At 45.6% G+C, this 14249-nt stretch overlaps 1 protein-coding gene across 2 annotated transcripts in view; it reads right to left on the minus strand.

The window, feature by feature from the left end:
- The window catches only part of RNF157 (ring finger protein 157), a 73801-nt gene that overhangs the window by 22106 nt on the left and 37446 nt on the right, over positions 1 to 14249 (minus strand). For both annotated transcript variants that reach the window (XM_084750113.1, XM_084750114.1), the window contains exon 3: positions 1325 to 1413. In XM_084750113.1, the coding sequence (XP_084606239.1) occupies positions 1325 to 1413 (89 nt within the window). The remainder of the gene's footprint in view (positions 1 to 1324; positions 1414 to 14249) is intronic.

Here is a 14249-nt window from a genome sequence, read left to right on the forward strand (position 1 = left end):
GTCAAGAGCGCAGGTTACTAGTCCAGAGGTCAGAGGTTCAATTCTCAGAACCCATATGACAACTGTCTGTAGCTCCAGTTCTGTAGATTTGGCACCCTCACAGAAGACATACATGCAGACAAAACACCAAAACAAACAAATGACAAACAACAACAAAACCCGCCCTTACTTTTCTTTAGCCCAGAAACATTATATACTTCTGTGTGGTTACTGACATGTTTGTGTCTTTGCTGTAACTATCACAGGGTCATCTTTGGGTCATTTAGGAAATTTACTAGATTTCACAGTCTATGTGAGTGCTTACACCAGAACGTTGTTGTTTTTGTTTGTTTGTTTACGTTAATTAATCACATGGCTGAGTTTCTACTTGTTAGAAACCAGAGAGCCTTCCTCCTCTGCTCTGCAGCTTCTTCTGGATATACACACGGGCATCAAGCACACTTCTAAACAGCCCAGTTACTACAGACGTGACCTGTCCCCTTCCTTGCTCTGCCCCACAGAGTTCTGCAGTCCCCACACTGTATGGAAACCACTGCCCTATCAGCACAGCACCTGGAGTCTTCCTAAACTGTGACTTCATAAATGCTCTCTCTTGCTGCCTAGCTCCCTCCAGCAGGGCTCACAGTGCCCTTCTTCCTCCTCCTCCTCCTCCTCCTCCTTTTCTTCTTCTTCTTTCTTCTTCTTCTTCTCTTCCTCCTCCTCCTCCTTCTTTTCTTCCTCTTCTTTCTTCTCCTCCTCCTCCTCCTCCTTCTTTTCTCTCTCTCTCTCTCTCTCTCTCTCTCTGTGTGTGTGTGTGTGTGTGTGTGTGTGTCTCGTGTCTTGTGGTAAAGCTCAAGCTAGCCTCAAACTCTATTCTCCTGCCTTCACCTCCTGCCTGCTGAGAACTGTAAGCGTACATCACCACCAACAAATTAAGTAGGACTTTATATTCCTAATTCAAACATATCATTACTACATAGCTTGTTGGGGGTATCTGCAAACTTCCCCATTTCCTTTAATAACAATTCTTTTTCTTTGTACTTAGATCTACAGAATAGATACAATATTTAAAATGCAGGGGCAGGTGACAGTTCCTCCTGAACAGAACAGTGCCCATGCTCCAAATAGCACAAGCATGGTAGGGCCTCATCTTAGGGCCCGGAGCCTCAGCAGTGCCTGGTAGCTGGCAACCTTTAGGCTGGAGGAGGCTGTGGGCCTGGCAGGAGCTGCTTTTACACACACACACACACACACACACACACACACACACACACACACACACAGAGTATCTGTCGCCCCACAAGCAGAAGCACCTGGGACCTGGCCTGAGCCCTCAGGAACTTACTTGACAAGTCTCAGCGTGTCCTTTCGGATGTTGATCAGGCTTCTCAGAGTCTTCACGGGTTCTTGGGGAGGTGGGGCAGCATAAGGAAACTGTCAGAAACAACATGGGAGAAGAAGTGTGTTTATAAAGACCCTAACTATCCCCACCTGGAACAGGGCCCTGGGGGAATAAGAACAGCCCTGAGAGGAGAGGCAGGAGGAGAGTCACACTGCTAACAGAGGAACAGCCTCTAACACAGCATGTCAGCTTGTCCAAGGTCACTGCTAGTGGGAAAAACAGGATTCAATACGGTGTCAAAAAAGCACGATTTATCTGTTTTATCTCTTTTAAATGAAGCTTATTTGGGTTAGTGTTCAACACTTAGAAAGTTAATTTAATAAACAAAAACAAAAAATAACTCTCATTGAAGTTCTAAATACCAAAGGACTCACCATGATCAAGTTGACCACAAAAAGGTTTTCCATTTGACCTCAGATGACAGGGAGGACCTGCAAACCCCTTCCTTCAGGGAAGACATCCGTATCCTCAGAAGTTAGCAAATGAGAATAAGAGAGCCCTATCAGGTATGCAGGGCAGAGGCTTGCACACACTGAAGAGCATTCCCTCTGCTCATCACACAGAGAAGTTTGTTAGCCCTGAGCTACAAGGGCACCTGGGGGTCAGTGCTGGCTTCATCACTCACACACACACTTAGCGCTGGCTTCATCACTCACACACGCAAAGACACACACACTGCTGGCTTCATCATTCACACACAAATTTAGCGTTGGCTTCATTATTCATACAAACACACTTAGCGTTGGCTTTATCACTCACATACACACACAGGCACACACAGTGCTGACTTCATCACTCACACACTTAGCGCTGGCTTCATCTCTCTCTCTCTCTCTCTCTCTCTCTCTCTCTCTCTCTCACACACACACACACACACACACACACACACACACACACACACAGAGTGCGGCTTCATCATTCATACACTTTCTTTCCCCATCTGGATGTTTGGATTCTGAGTTCTGAGACAGCCATAAAGGGGAAACAGAACACTTTAGTGGGGATGCCTAAAAATGTTCTCTGTGTCCTTGTTCTTTGGGCAATATAATTCAAGAGCCTACCAACACACATTGCTTACTGATGCATGGGGTCTTAGAGGGGAGGCTCTCTGTCACTGCTGGGACATCACAGAGAGTACTCACAAACTAAGATGGCTGTGAGTAGGCTAGGCAGTACACTGTGGGTGTCCTAGCTCAAGAACTGTGTCATTGCTGTCAATGTCATTGCTAATAATTCACATATTCAAATATGACCCTAGGGAAACACATTTAAGTGCTAGCAGTGGAGGCACACGCCTTTAATCCCAGCACTGGGGAGGCTGAGACATGCAGATCCTCAGATCCTGAGTTCAAGGACAGCCTGGTCTACAGAGCAAGTTCTAGGACATCCAGGGCTATACAGAGAAACCTGGTCTTAAAAAAATCAAAAGATAAAAAAAAAAATCAAAAGAAAAAAAAAGTATCAAACTAGGTATGGTAGCACACACCGTTAATCCCAGCATTTGGGAGACAGAAAGGCAGAGTTCTATGATCCTGTCTTAAAAAAAAAAAAAGGAAAAAACCATTTTTTTTTGTTTTTTGAGACAGGGTTTCTCTGTGTAGTCATGGCTGTCATAGACTCGCTTTGTAGACCAGGCTGGCCTCAAACTCACAGTGATCTGCCTGCCTCTGCCTCCCGAGTGCTGGGATTAAAGGTGTGCGCCGCCGCCGCCGCCGCCGCCACCCGGCAGAAATATTCTTTAAAATGTTTAAAAGTAGAACTACTAAGTCAAGGAGTAGCACCATTTTAAATATTCAGTTGGATGTGGAGGCACATGCCCGGAATACCTGCACAGGAGAGAGAGAGGCAGAAGAATAAGGAGCTGAAGATTGGGCCGGGCCTGGTGGCGCACGCCTTTAATCCCAGCACTCGGGAGGCAGAAGCAGGGGGGTCGCTGTGAGTTCGAGGCCAGCCTGGTCTACAAAGTGAGTCCAAGACAGGCAAGGATATATAGAGAACCCCTGTCTGCGGGGTGGGGGTGCGGGGTGGAGACAAAACAAAACCAACCAAACAAAAGGAAGTTAAAGATGATCTATCTTAAGGTACATGGTGAGTTCAGGCCAGGTTGGCCTATAAGAACTTCAGCTCAAAAAGAAAAAGGGGGCCAGGCATGGTGGCACTTGAGAGGCAGAGGCAAGAGGACCTCAGTGAGTTCAAGGCCAGCCGCTCTACATCCTAAGCTCCAGGATAGACAGGACTACGAAGGAAGGAAGGCAGGAGGGGAGGGATTTTCTTCAGTGATGTGGCCACGTTAGCTGGCCATGCTGCAGTAAATACCACCCACCATGTTGATGCACTCAACTCTAAACTCAGTGGCCAGATGAGAGGGGAGGAAGGGGGGAGAGAAGAGAGGTGAGGAGGAACGGAGGCAGAAGGAAGGGCTGCTGGGAAAAAGAGGTTCAGTGGGGAGGGGGATGGGATGAACATGATCAAGTACACTATACACATGTGTGAGGCTGTGGACAAATGTTCTCCAACCCCCTCCAAAACCCTCTACCTAAGTTATGTGTATTCAAATGGCTCACTTTGCAGGCATTACAAACAAACTTTTACTTTGTCGGTGTTTTTGTTTTGTTTGAAACAGTATCTCGTTCTTCTGGCTTTGTAGCCTAGGCTGGCTTTGAACACCCCTAATTCTGCCTCAGCCTCCTATATAAATCATAAATCATATTACAGCATGCCCCACAATACCTTAGCCTCCTGTATAAATTATTATTTTTTAAAAAAGATTTATTACTTATACAGCATCCTGCCTGCATGTACACCTGCAGGCCAGCAGAGGGCGCCAGATCTCATTACAGATGGCTGTGAGCCACCATGTGGTTGCTGGGAATTGAACTCAGGACCTCTGGGAGAGCAGACAGTGCTCTTAACCTCTGAGCCATCTCTCCAGCCCTCCTGTATAAATTATATTACAGCATGCACCACAATACCAGCCTGCAACTTTTTAACTTATTTTATTTAATTTTGGTTTTTCAGAACAGGTTTCTCTGTGTAGCCCTGGCTGTCCTGGAACTTACTCTGTAGACCAGACTCGCCTAGAATTCAGAGACATGCCTCCCTCTGCGTCCTGAGTGCCGGGATTAAAGGCTGCGTGCCACCACTGCCTGGCTTCAAGCAGAAAACTTTAAAAACAAAATACACAAGCTCAAGCTCAGTCATAATTTTATCACTCACAATATCAGAGTTAATAGGACTGTTGTTTTCCAGAGTGTACTCCTGCCCCTTCTCTCCTGCAGTGTTCCTCAGAGCACACGTGACTAAACGGTCTCTTTCATTTTAAAGACATGGCAAACCTTTCCAAAGTCCACAATTCTGACACCACGTAGAGATATCTGCAAGCTTTATTTAATCAGTTGCTTTTGCTTCTTGCTGTTGTGTGTTGTAGATGTCCTTACTCCTGCATTCTGCATGCTTGTTTGATTATTTCTCTGGGACAAATTCCTAGGAGTGGAATTACTGGATCAAAGAGTAAGCATATTTTTAAGACTTTAAAAGCCATTTTGCCAAACTGCTCTGTGAGCAGTGTAACAGGAGGCTTTAATACAAGAAAGCGGAAATTCTGGTCCAGCTCCCATCTGTGGCCCATTTCTTCACCCCCTACTTCCTAGGCTAAAGGAATTTAAAACAATTTTAAAATAAGCTTAAGCAAAAAGTAATTAGGCAGAAAAATCTGACACAAATGCTAAAGCTGTTCTAAAGCCAAAATAAATGACTTTGGGATTAAAATTTTTTTCTGGAGTAGCAAAGTAATCATTTTATTTTCTTTTTTCTCTTTTGGAGAAACCCAGAAGCCTGATATAAAAAACTTTAAAGGCATTTATTTATTTATTTATTTAGACAGGGTCTCTCTATGAAGTCCTGGCTGCCCTGGAACTTGCTATATAGACCAGGCTGGTTTTGAACTCACACAGATTCCCTAGACTCTGCCTCCTAGAGGCATGAGCCGCCACCACCCAGTTTGTACTAATTTTTGTTTGTTTGTTTGTTTGTTTGTTTTTGTTTTTTGAGACAGGGTTTCTCTGTGTAGCCCTGACTGTACTCTTTGTAGACCAGGCTGGCCTCAAATTCACAGAGATCTGCCTGCCTCTGCCTCCCTGAGTTCTAGGATTAAAGGTGTGTGCTGCTGCTGCTGCTGCTGCTGCTGCTGCCACCACTGCCACCACCACCCACATCCCCCCGCCACTACCACCAAGACGGAGTTTCTCTGTGGAGCCCTGGCTGTCCAGGAACTTGCTCTATAGACCAGGCTGAGCTTGACCTCAGAGAGCTGACTGGCTCTGTGCTGAGATTAAAGGCGTGTGCCACCACCTCCTCACTTTATGTAGTAAAATCACAAGGGGCTTATGAAAGGTCCCTAAATACAGGACAAGGAATGAGGTTCAGGGAGCCTCAGTCTAACTTTTTGAAAAGAAAGCTTTGGTAAAAGCAAATCCTCCTACTGGGATCAAACACAGACAGTTTTCACCTAACGAAGGGGGGGAAGCAAACATTTGGCTGAGCGCCTACTGTGTGCTGATCATTTGGATACACTCTCCTCTCAGTTTACTTGATATTCATGTGTGCGCAGGTGTGTGTGTGTGTGTGTGTGTGTGTGTGTGTGTGTGTATGTGTGTGTGTGTACATTTTTGGGGGGACAGCGTCACTCACCGGCTTGGAGCTCACTGACTGGACTCATCAGGCTGCCCAGTGAGCTCTGGCGATCACCGGTCATCACCTCCCATCGCTGGGATTTCACACATGTGCCACCACATGTCTGGAACTAAGCTGAGGTCCTTAGCATTTGCCAACTGAGCCATCTCCCTATCCCTGCCCTACTTCACTCTTCTAAACTGTGGTAAAATAGAAATAACATGACATTTACATGTTCACCACACACACACACACACCACCCAGTTCAGTGGCACTAACTGTATTCACATGTACGTTGTTCAGCCATCGCTGCCATCCAGCCCTAGGTCAATAAACTCTTACTTCCTGTTCCTAAGATGAGGCAAGCCTCCTCTCCCAGCAACCTGTGAGCTCCTGGAGGAGACCAATAACCAAAAGAGCTCAAAACCTGATGGCTGACTGAACAGACGCACAATGTCAATACCAACAGCCCCCTTTGGCTGAATAAAAAAACAAAAACCAAAAAACCTGCCGGGCGTGGTGGTGGCACATGTCTCTAATCCCAGCACTCGGGAGGTAGAGTCAGACAGATCGCTGTGAGTTCGAGGCCAGCCTGGTCTACAAAGTGAGTCCAGGACGGTCAAGGCTACACAGAGAAACCCTGTCTTGAAAAACAAAAACAAAACCCGAGACTAGGCGAATAGCTCAGTGGGGGAGCACTTGTCCAGCTTGTCCGAGGCTTCCATCCAGTGCCTGGTAACCAGAGGAGAAAACAGCAGCCAGGACTCAGAAGCGCCCGAGGCTCAGGAACAGTAGGCAGAACCCCGACTGGAACTGAGGAGCTCATGGGGAAAATCAAACCATCTCGCCCAGTACAAGCTCCATGCAGGTTCTGGAAGCTAGTCAAAACACTCAGACTGCTGCAAGGGCAGAAGCACGGGCTCCTCCTTTACACTTTAACAAGAACACTGGAGTTCTCCACGGGGCCCAGCATGGCAAACACCTTTGTCCGTGAGATTTAACAGAAACTGCAGAAGACAGCAGCTCACATGTGGGGCTCGGCGACACTGGAGGACACTGCAGCTTGCCCAAAGGCAAGAGCAAGGGCACGTAACAATTCGTTCAGCACTACATTTGAGCACTGAATAGAGCGATGAGGATGTCTGACACCCCAAACCCTGCGAGCCTAGCGCAGCAGCATAATTCCAGTCCCACTAGAGACCTCACGTGGTGGAGCCAGGGGCCTGGCAGTGGAGGCACCGCTGCTTGCATCTGCAGAGAAAGTTTCTCTTTGGCCTTCTACCCTGGTGTTAGTTCCCTGAACAAACGTCTTTCTTACATCAGGAAAGTGCCACCTGGTGCCCAAAGACGGAACTGCCGGTTTGGGCCCTCATCTGAACAGGTATGCAGTGTCTGTTTTCATAGGATTATAAATCATCATACATCGTGAATCTTGTTCTTGTCATGGTGATTTCAAACATCTTGTTAACCTTCCTGAAAGCCGAATGAAAAAAAATTCATTTTTTTGTAGGAAATATGGTCATAGTACAAGTTAGATAAGAACAAAGCTGGCTGGTACAGTGGCATATGCTGCTAATCTCAGTATTTCTGAGGTGGAGGTAGGATCAGAGTTCAAGGTTAACCTCAGCTATACAGGAAGTCTGAGGCCAAGCTGGGCTCAAAAAGCAAAACAAAAAGCAAAAAGCAAAACCAAAGCCAGGCATGGTGGTGCACACCTTTACTCCCAGAACTTGGGAAGCAGAGACAGGCAGATCTCTGTCAGTTCGAGGCAGCCTGGTCTACAAAGAGAGTTCCAGGACAGGCAGGGCTATTACACAGAGAAAACCAAACCAAAACCAAAACCCAGTATTTTACTCCCATTTGTAAAGTAGTAGGCAATTCCCAGTTGTCCATAAACAAAGACTATGAATCATTCATAAAAAATAAATAATAAACTTCAATAAAACTTTTTCTTTAAGTTTTATTGTGTGTATATGGAGGTGTCCCTGGGAACCAGAAGAAAAGGTTTCCTATCCCTGAGAGCTGGGGTGGCAAGCAGTGTGAGCCGCCTAACACGAGTACTGGGAATCGAACTCTGATCCTGTGGAAGAGCAGCAAGTTCTCTCAGAGGCTGGGTTTGTTCTCCAGCCCCAGAAGACAGTTTTTTTTTAATTAATTTATTCTTGTTACATCTCAATGGTTATCCCATCCCTTGTACCCTCCCATTCCTCCCTCCCTCCCATTTTCCCCTTACTCCCCTCCCCTATGACTGTGCCTGAGGGGGACTTCCTCCCCCTTTTTAATGCTCATAGGGTATCAAGTCTCTTCTTGGCAGAAGAAAGTTTTTAAATTTTTATTTATGTATTATGTATACAGTATTCTGTACTGCATGCCAGAAGAGGGCACCAGATCACATTATAGATGGCTGTGAGCTACCATGTGGTTGCTGGGAATTGAACTCAGGACCCCTGGAGGAACAGTCAGTGCTCTTAACCTCTGAGCCATCTCTCCTGCCCAGCAGACAGATTTTAAGCAGCTCATGGATTCATGTGCTCTAGAGGCAGGTCTGCTCACACATGCAGCGTGAACAGTATGAGCTATGGACTGTCCCTGTAGCTCCTCAGAAAGATGTAAGTGTGAAGGTTTTGCTTTTTTGGGTTTGTTGTTGTTGCTGTTTTGTTTTTCTTTTCTTTTCCCCTGACTACATCATTGATCAGAATGCTTTGGCCTTTCTCCACTTAATAGAAACCATCCATATTTTGTGGCCACTGTGGGAATAGGATAACATCATTAAAAGGAGGGGCACTCAAAGGCTGGCTCAGCAGTTAAGAATATCTCTGTTCCTCTAAGAGGACCTGGGTTCAATTCTCTGCACCCATATGGCAGCTCAGAACTAACTGTAACTCTAGTCCCAAGGAATCTGGCCTGCTCTTCTGACATCTGTGGTGGGTATACAGTCTTGCAGACAAAGCACTCTTACACATTAATAATACAATCTTTAAAAAACCACAAGTGGTTGACAAGTTTGTATTCTAATTGAAACTTAAGAGAATTTCAGTTCAATCCCTAGTGTCTAAAAAAAGAGAAAGGTAGGAAGGCAGGAAGGAAGGAAGGCAGGGAATTATCCCTTTGGGCCACTTTAGAAGCAAAGGCCGATGTCAGGAGGCAGCAGGAAGAAAGTCTATGGAGCACGCTCATAAGCACACAGCCGCCGCCATGTGCTCCCAGCCCCGCTCTGTTTACCCATTTAACACTGATCTGAAGCTCGCAGGCTGAGGGCCACCTCGGGTCATTTAAGTGCCACCTCAGAGCCCTACTGCTAGATTCTGATGCAGCTGCTCTGAGATGGGGACAAAGGACCATTGCTTTGATAAACATACCTTCTGATTTTACAGCACTCAGTCAGAGACCACACTGGAGGAACAAACACACTGACAATTCTCTATCTCATTGTATTTCACTATGGACTAAGATACATCTGTGAGGGTCTTTTTTTTTTTTTTTTTAAGATTTTATTTATTATTATGTATGCAGTGCTCTGCTTGCATGTACTCCTGTAAGCCAGAAGAGGGCGCCATATCACATTACAGATGGTTATGAGCCACCATATGGTTGCTGGGACTTGAACTCACGACCTTTGGAACAGCAGGCGGTGCTCTTAGACCACTGAGCCATCTCTCCAGCCCCCCCCCTTTTTTTTTTTTAGAGTGAATGTTTCCTTACCTAAAAAAGCAAGAAATGTTTATTCAGAAAAGATGTAACTCTTGTCAAAATACAGACAGTACAAAATGAAGCTGTCCACGTTCTCTCCTAAGCATATCGCAGCATGTGCCTGCACGCATGTGTACACACACATACACACACACACACTTTTATGTTTAGACCCAGACAGGTCCCAAACTCATGATCCTCTGTTTCAGCCTCCTAAGTGCTGTAAGAATAGGAGTATACAACCAGGGCCAGTTTACATGTGTTCTTTTAGATTTTTCTTATTTTAAAATTACTTTATATGTATATGGCTTTTTTCTCTGCAACTGTGTGTACCATGCCTGGGCCTGCAGAGGCCAGAACACAGTGTTTGGTTGGGTGGTTGGTTATTTGGTTTTGTTGGTTTGGTTTGGTTTGGTTTTGAGACAGGGTTTCTCTGTGTAGCCTTGGCTGTCCTAGACTCACTTTTTGGACCAGGCTGGCTTTGAATTCACAGTGATCCGCCTGTCTCTGCCTCCCGAGTGCTGGGATTAAAGGTGTGCGCCACCACGCTCAGCATTTGTTTTTTGTTTTTGGTGTTTGCCTGCCATGTATGTCTGTGCATCACAAGTGTACCTGGTGCCCAGAGAGACCAGAGAGGGCGTCTGAGTCCCCGGAACTGGAGCTACAGACAGTTGTGAGCCGCCGTGTGGGTGCTGATAATCAAACCCAGGTGCTATAGAAGAGCAGCCAGTGCTCTTAACCACGGAGCCATCTCTCCAGCTACCATAAGAAGAAGGCTTTGAATCTCCTAAAACTGGAATTACAGACAGCTGGGGGCTGCCCTTCGGGCGCTGGAAACAGAACCTGAGTCCTCTAGAAAGGCAGTGCTTTTAACCACCAAGCCTCTCTCCAACCCTCAGTTTATTTTTCAATATTTTTGCAAAGATAGGATCATCCAGTTTATTCTTTGCTTTTTTCACTTAATGATGCACATTTCCTACAAGCTCAGCCTTTTTTCCTTTCTTTGTTTTCTTTTGGAGACACACCCTGGCTAGCCTGGAACTCACCTTGTAAGCAGGCTGGCCTGGAATTCGCACAGATCCACTTTGCTTTGTTTTCCTTTGGCTTTTTGAGACAGCATTTCTCTTTGTAGCGCTGGCTGTCCTGGACTTGATTTATAGACCAGGCTGGCTTCAAACTTACAGAGATCTGCCTGCCTCTGCCTCCTGAGTGCTGGGACTACAAGTGTGCACCACCCCCCACTGCCTTCCTTTGTTTTGTAGACAGGGTTTCTTCGTGTATTCTGGCTGTCCTAGCTCTGTAGGCCAAGCTGGCCTTGAACTCACAGAGCTCCCCCTACCTCTGCCTCCCCAGTGCTGGGATTAAAGGCACCGCCACCGCCTGGCTCATTATTTTTTAAAAGTTTGTTTTACTCATACTTCAGAAGCATTAACTACTCTAATGTTAACGTTTATGTAAACAGAACGAATTAACTCATCTATAAATCTTCACATTTTACTACTTTCTCCTACTAACATCCTTCTTTCTCAAAGTTCATATTACCTCCCCCAACTTTGTAAAATCAAAGTTTTTGAGCAAGTTTAAGTAATTCTGTAGTGGTGACCAGAACATCACCTGGAATCTACCTTAACCACATGCAAGCTGGCAGAATTGCACATGCCTTTAATCCCAGCACTTGGCAGGCAGAGGCACATGGTCGACACAGTGAGTTCCAGGACAACCAGAGCTACATAGTAAGACCTTGTCTCAGAAACAAACTAGCAAACAATATGCTATAGCCCAGCTTGGTGGTATACCCTTGTAATCCCAACACTTGAGAGGCTGAGGCAGGACGATCAAGGCTATGTAGTAAGCTGAAGGCAACCTGTGCTACATCAGACCTATCTGGTCGAGGTGGGGGCAGACAGCAGTATGTTTGTTATGTGCTCTGCCCTTACAGTGCACTATTCTTTTTTTTTTTTTTTTAATGAATGTGGGGGTTGGAGTGTGAGATGCAACTGTTATTTATTTATTTAGCACACAATGTTCTGCCTGTGTGTATACCTGAGAGCACCAGATTTCATTATAGATGGTTGTGAGCCACCATGTGGTTGCTGGGAATTGAACTCAGGCCCTCTGGAAGAGTAGTCAGTGCTCTTAACCTCTGAGCCATCTCTGCAGCCCAGTGTACTAGTCTTTAATAAATTAATTAAATGATTTAAAAAAAATCATGGTCCATATGCCAGGCATGGTGTACACCTTTAATCCCAGCACTCTAGAGGCAGAGGCAGGCGGATTGGTGTGAGTTCAGGCTGTGAGGCCAGCCTGGTCCTACCAAGCGAGTCCAGGACAGCTAGGGCTATAACACAGAGAAACCCTGTCTTGAAAAATCATGGTCCATTTTCTCCCATGTGTTTCTTGGTGGAACTGTAATGAGAATACGGACTTGCTGTTTAGCCAGCTACACCCCTGAGACAGACCACCGTGCCTGCTGCAGACCAGAATAACTGTTGCTTATAATAAACTCCCCTCTCACTCATTTCTCTGCCCTAACAGGGAGCTGGTCAGCAGTTTAAGAAGACGTGGCCACCAAAGCAACAAAATGCAAAAGCTTCCTCTTCACCCAAAACTATGAAGCTGACCCCAACCAAGTGCCACAGAATGACTGGACACACAAGCGCTGTATTTGGATCTGGCTACCAAAGCAGCTCACCAAGAAAGCAACCTCTATTAGTCTATTAACTAGGATGCAATGCCTCTCTCGGCAAAATGCACAGGGCCAGGAGCTGGAGATGTAGCTCAGCAATTAAGAGCACTGGCTGCCTCTCCAGAGGACCTGGGTTCAATTCCCGGCACCCACACAGCGGCTCACAACCATCTATAACTCCAGTTCCAGGGGATCTGACACCCTCACATATACAAGCAGGCAAAATATCAATGTACATAAAATAAAAATAAACATTAAAAAAAGGACAGGACCAATGTTGTAGCATATGACATCACACCTAATGTTGACCTTTTACAAAGCATTTAATTAAGCAATTATCTAATTAAGCAATACTCTGTTAACATAATAGGTAACAAGGCTGTGAAAACAGCCTATCTCAGAGCAAGGCAAACATAAAATCATGCTCATCTTGTTTGATGACATCCAGGCACAATTTCTTTCTGAGGGTTTGCATTTTGACTCAGCACCGATGTGACTCTACACAGCTATGTGGACTGCTTAGGTGACAAACACTCACTGGATCCCAAGTTCCTATGAAGACACCTCGGTTGCGGCAGAGTGGAACACTACCTAGCTGTCCTACAGTTCTAAGAGACTGCCCTCAAAAGATGGGCTGCTTCTAGTGACGAGGGCTTCCTGACTAAGAGCAACTAATTTTAGGAGGAGATAAAATAGGGAAAGCAGACAGTCATCCCTTCCTTCCAGTGACTGGTAAATACTGACTAATGGTTAGAACCACGCCTCACAGACAGGCTACCCTTCCTCCACCCACTTCCTGACTCTCATCAGGAGACTTGCAGTAACACAGCTCAGAGACAAAATCTATTTTTAAAGAGGCAGTTCTGAAATGCCACACACACACACACAAACACACACATACACACACACACACACACACACACACACTTTTCCCAAAGAAACATTTGAAAGTGTTAGTTTCCAGAATTTTAAAAACAGAGACATTTCTTTTTGCCCAATTACTAACAAGGGCAATGAAACCAAAATATTCTTCATCCCTGTTTCAAAAGCACACGAGAAATTAAAAGCTTCAAGTTGGGAACCTCCAAGTTGTCCTTCTGTGTCAACCTGCTTTAAAGCTCCTGATGTGAGAGCCCAGATAACTTAGGAGAGCTGCTAAGTCTCCTGAGCTCCTGGAAGAAAAGATACTCCGAAGTTCCTGGCATAAAAATCTCATCTCTGGCTGCAGAAAAGAGAAGTACTATCAATATCAGAAACAGTGAATTCTTTCTCTGTGTAGCCTTGGCTGTCCTGGTCTTGCGTTGTAAACCAGCAGGCTGGCCTCAAACTCAGCGATCCTCCTGCCTCTGCCTCCTGAGTGCTAGGATTAAAGGCGTGTGCCACCATGCCCTGCGTAGAAACAGTTAGTTCTGTAAGCCAATTATCTGCAGAATCCCAGGTACTGTGGCTGGCCTGTATATCTGGAAATGCAGCCCTTGGAAGAAAGCCATTATTCAATCAGTAACTATGCGACTGTATTTTCCTTAGCTGATCCTGAAATTCAGATATCCTATTTAAGGAGAACAAACGGCATAAAATAAAAAGTCACAGTGTATGTCTCCTAGACTTACTTTCCAACTTATTGAAATAAAGATGTGTGAGAACTGATGACAATGTACTCTGAAGCGAACTTAACAAGGTATTACTGGCTTCATCTTGTCCTGCAAAGCCCCTGTCTGCCTTTTAGACATCCCCCAAGAGCAATGAGCAGCCAAGGTTAAGTCAACCAGCTGAATTATTTTCTTTGCCTTGTACACTGAGATCTAGTAGCTACAACTGTAC

This window comes from Acomys minous (assembly GCF_964271855.1).
Source record: "Acomys minous genome assembly, chromosome: 12".
NCBI lineage: Eukaryota > Metazoa > Chordata > Mammalia > Rodentia > Muridae > Acomys > Acomys minous.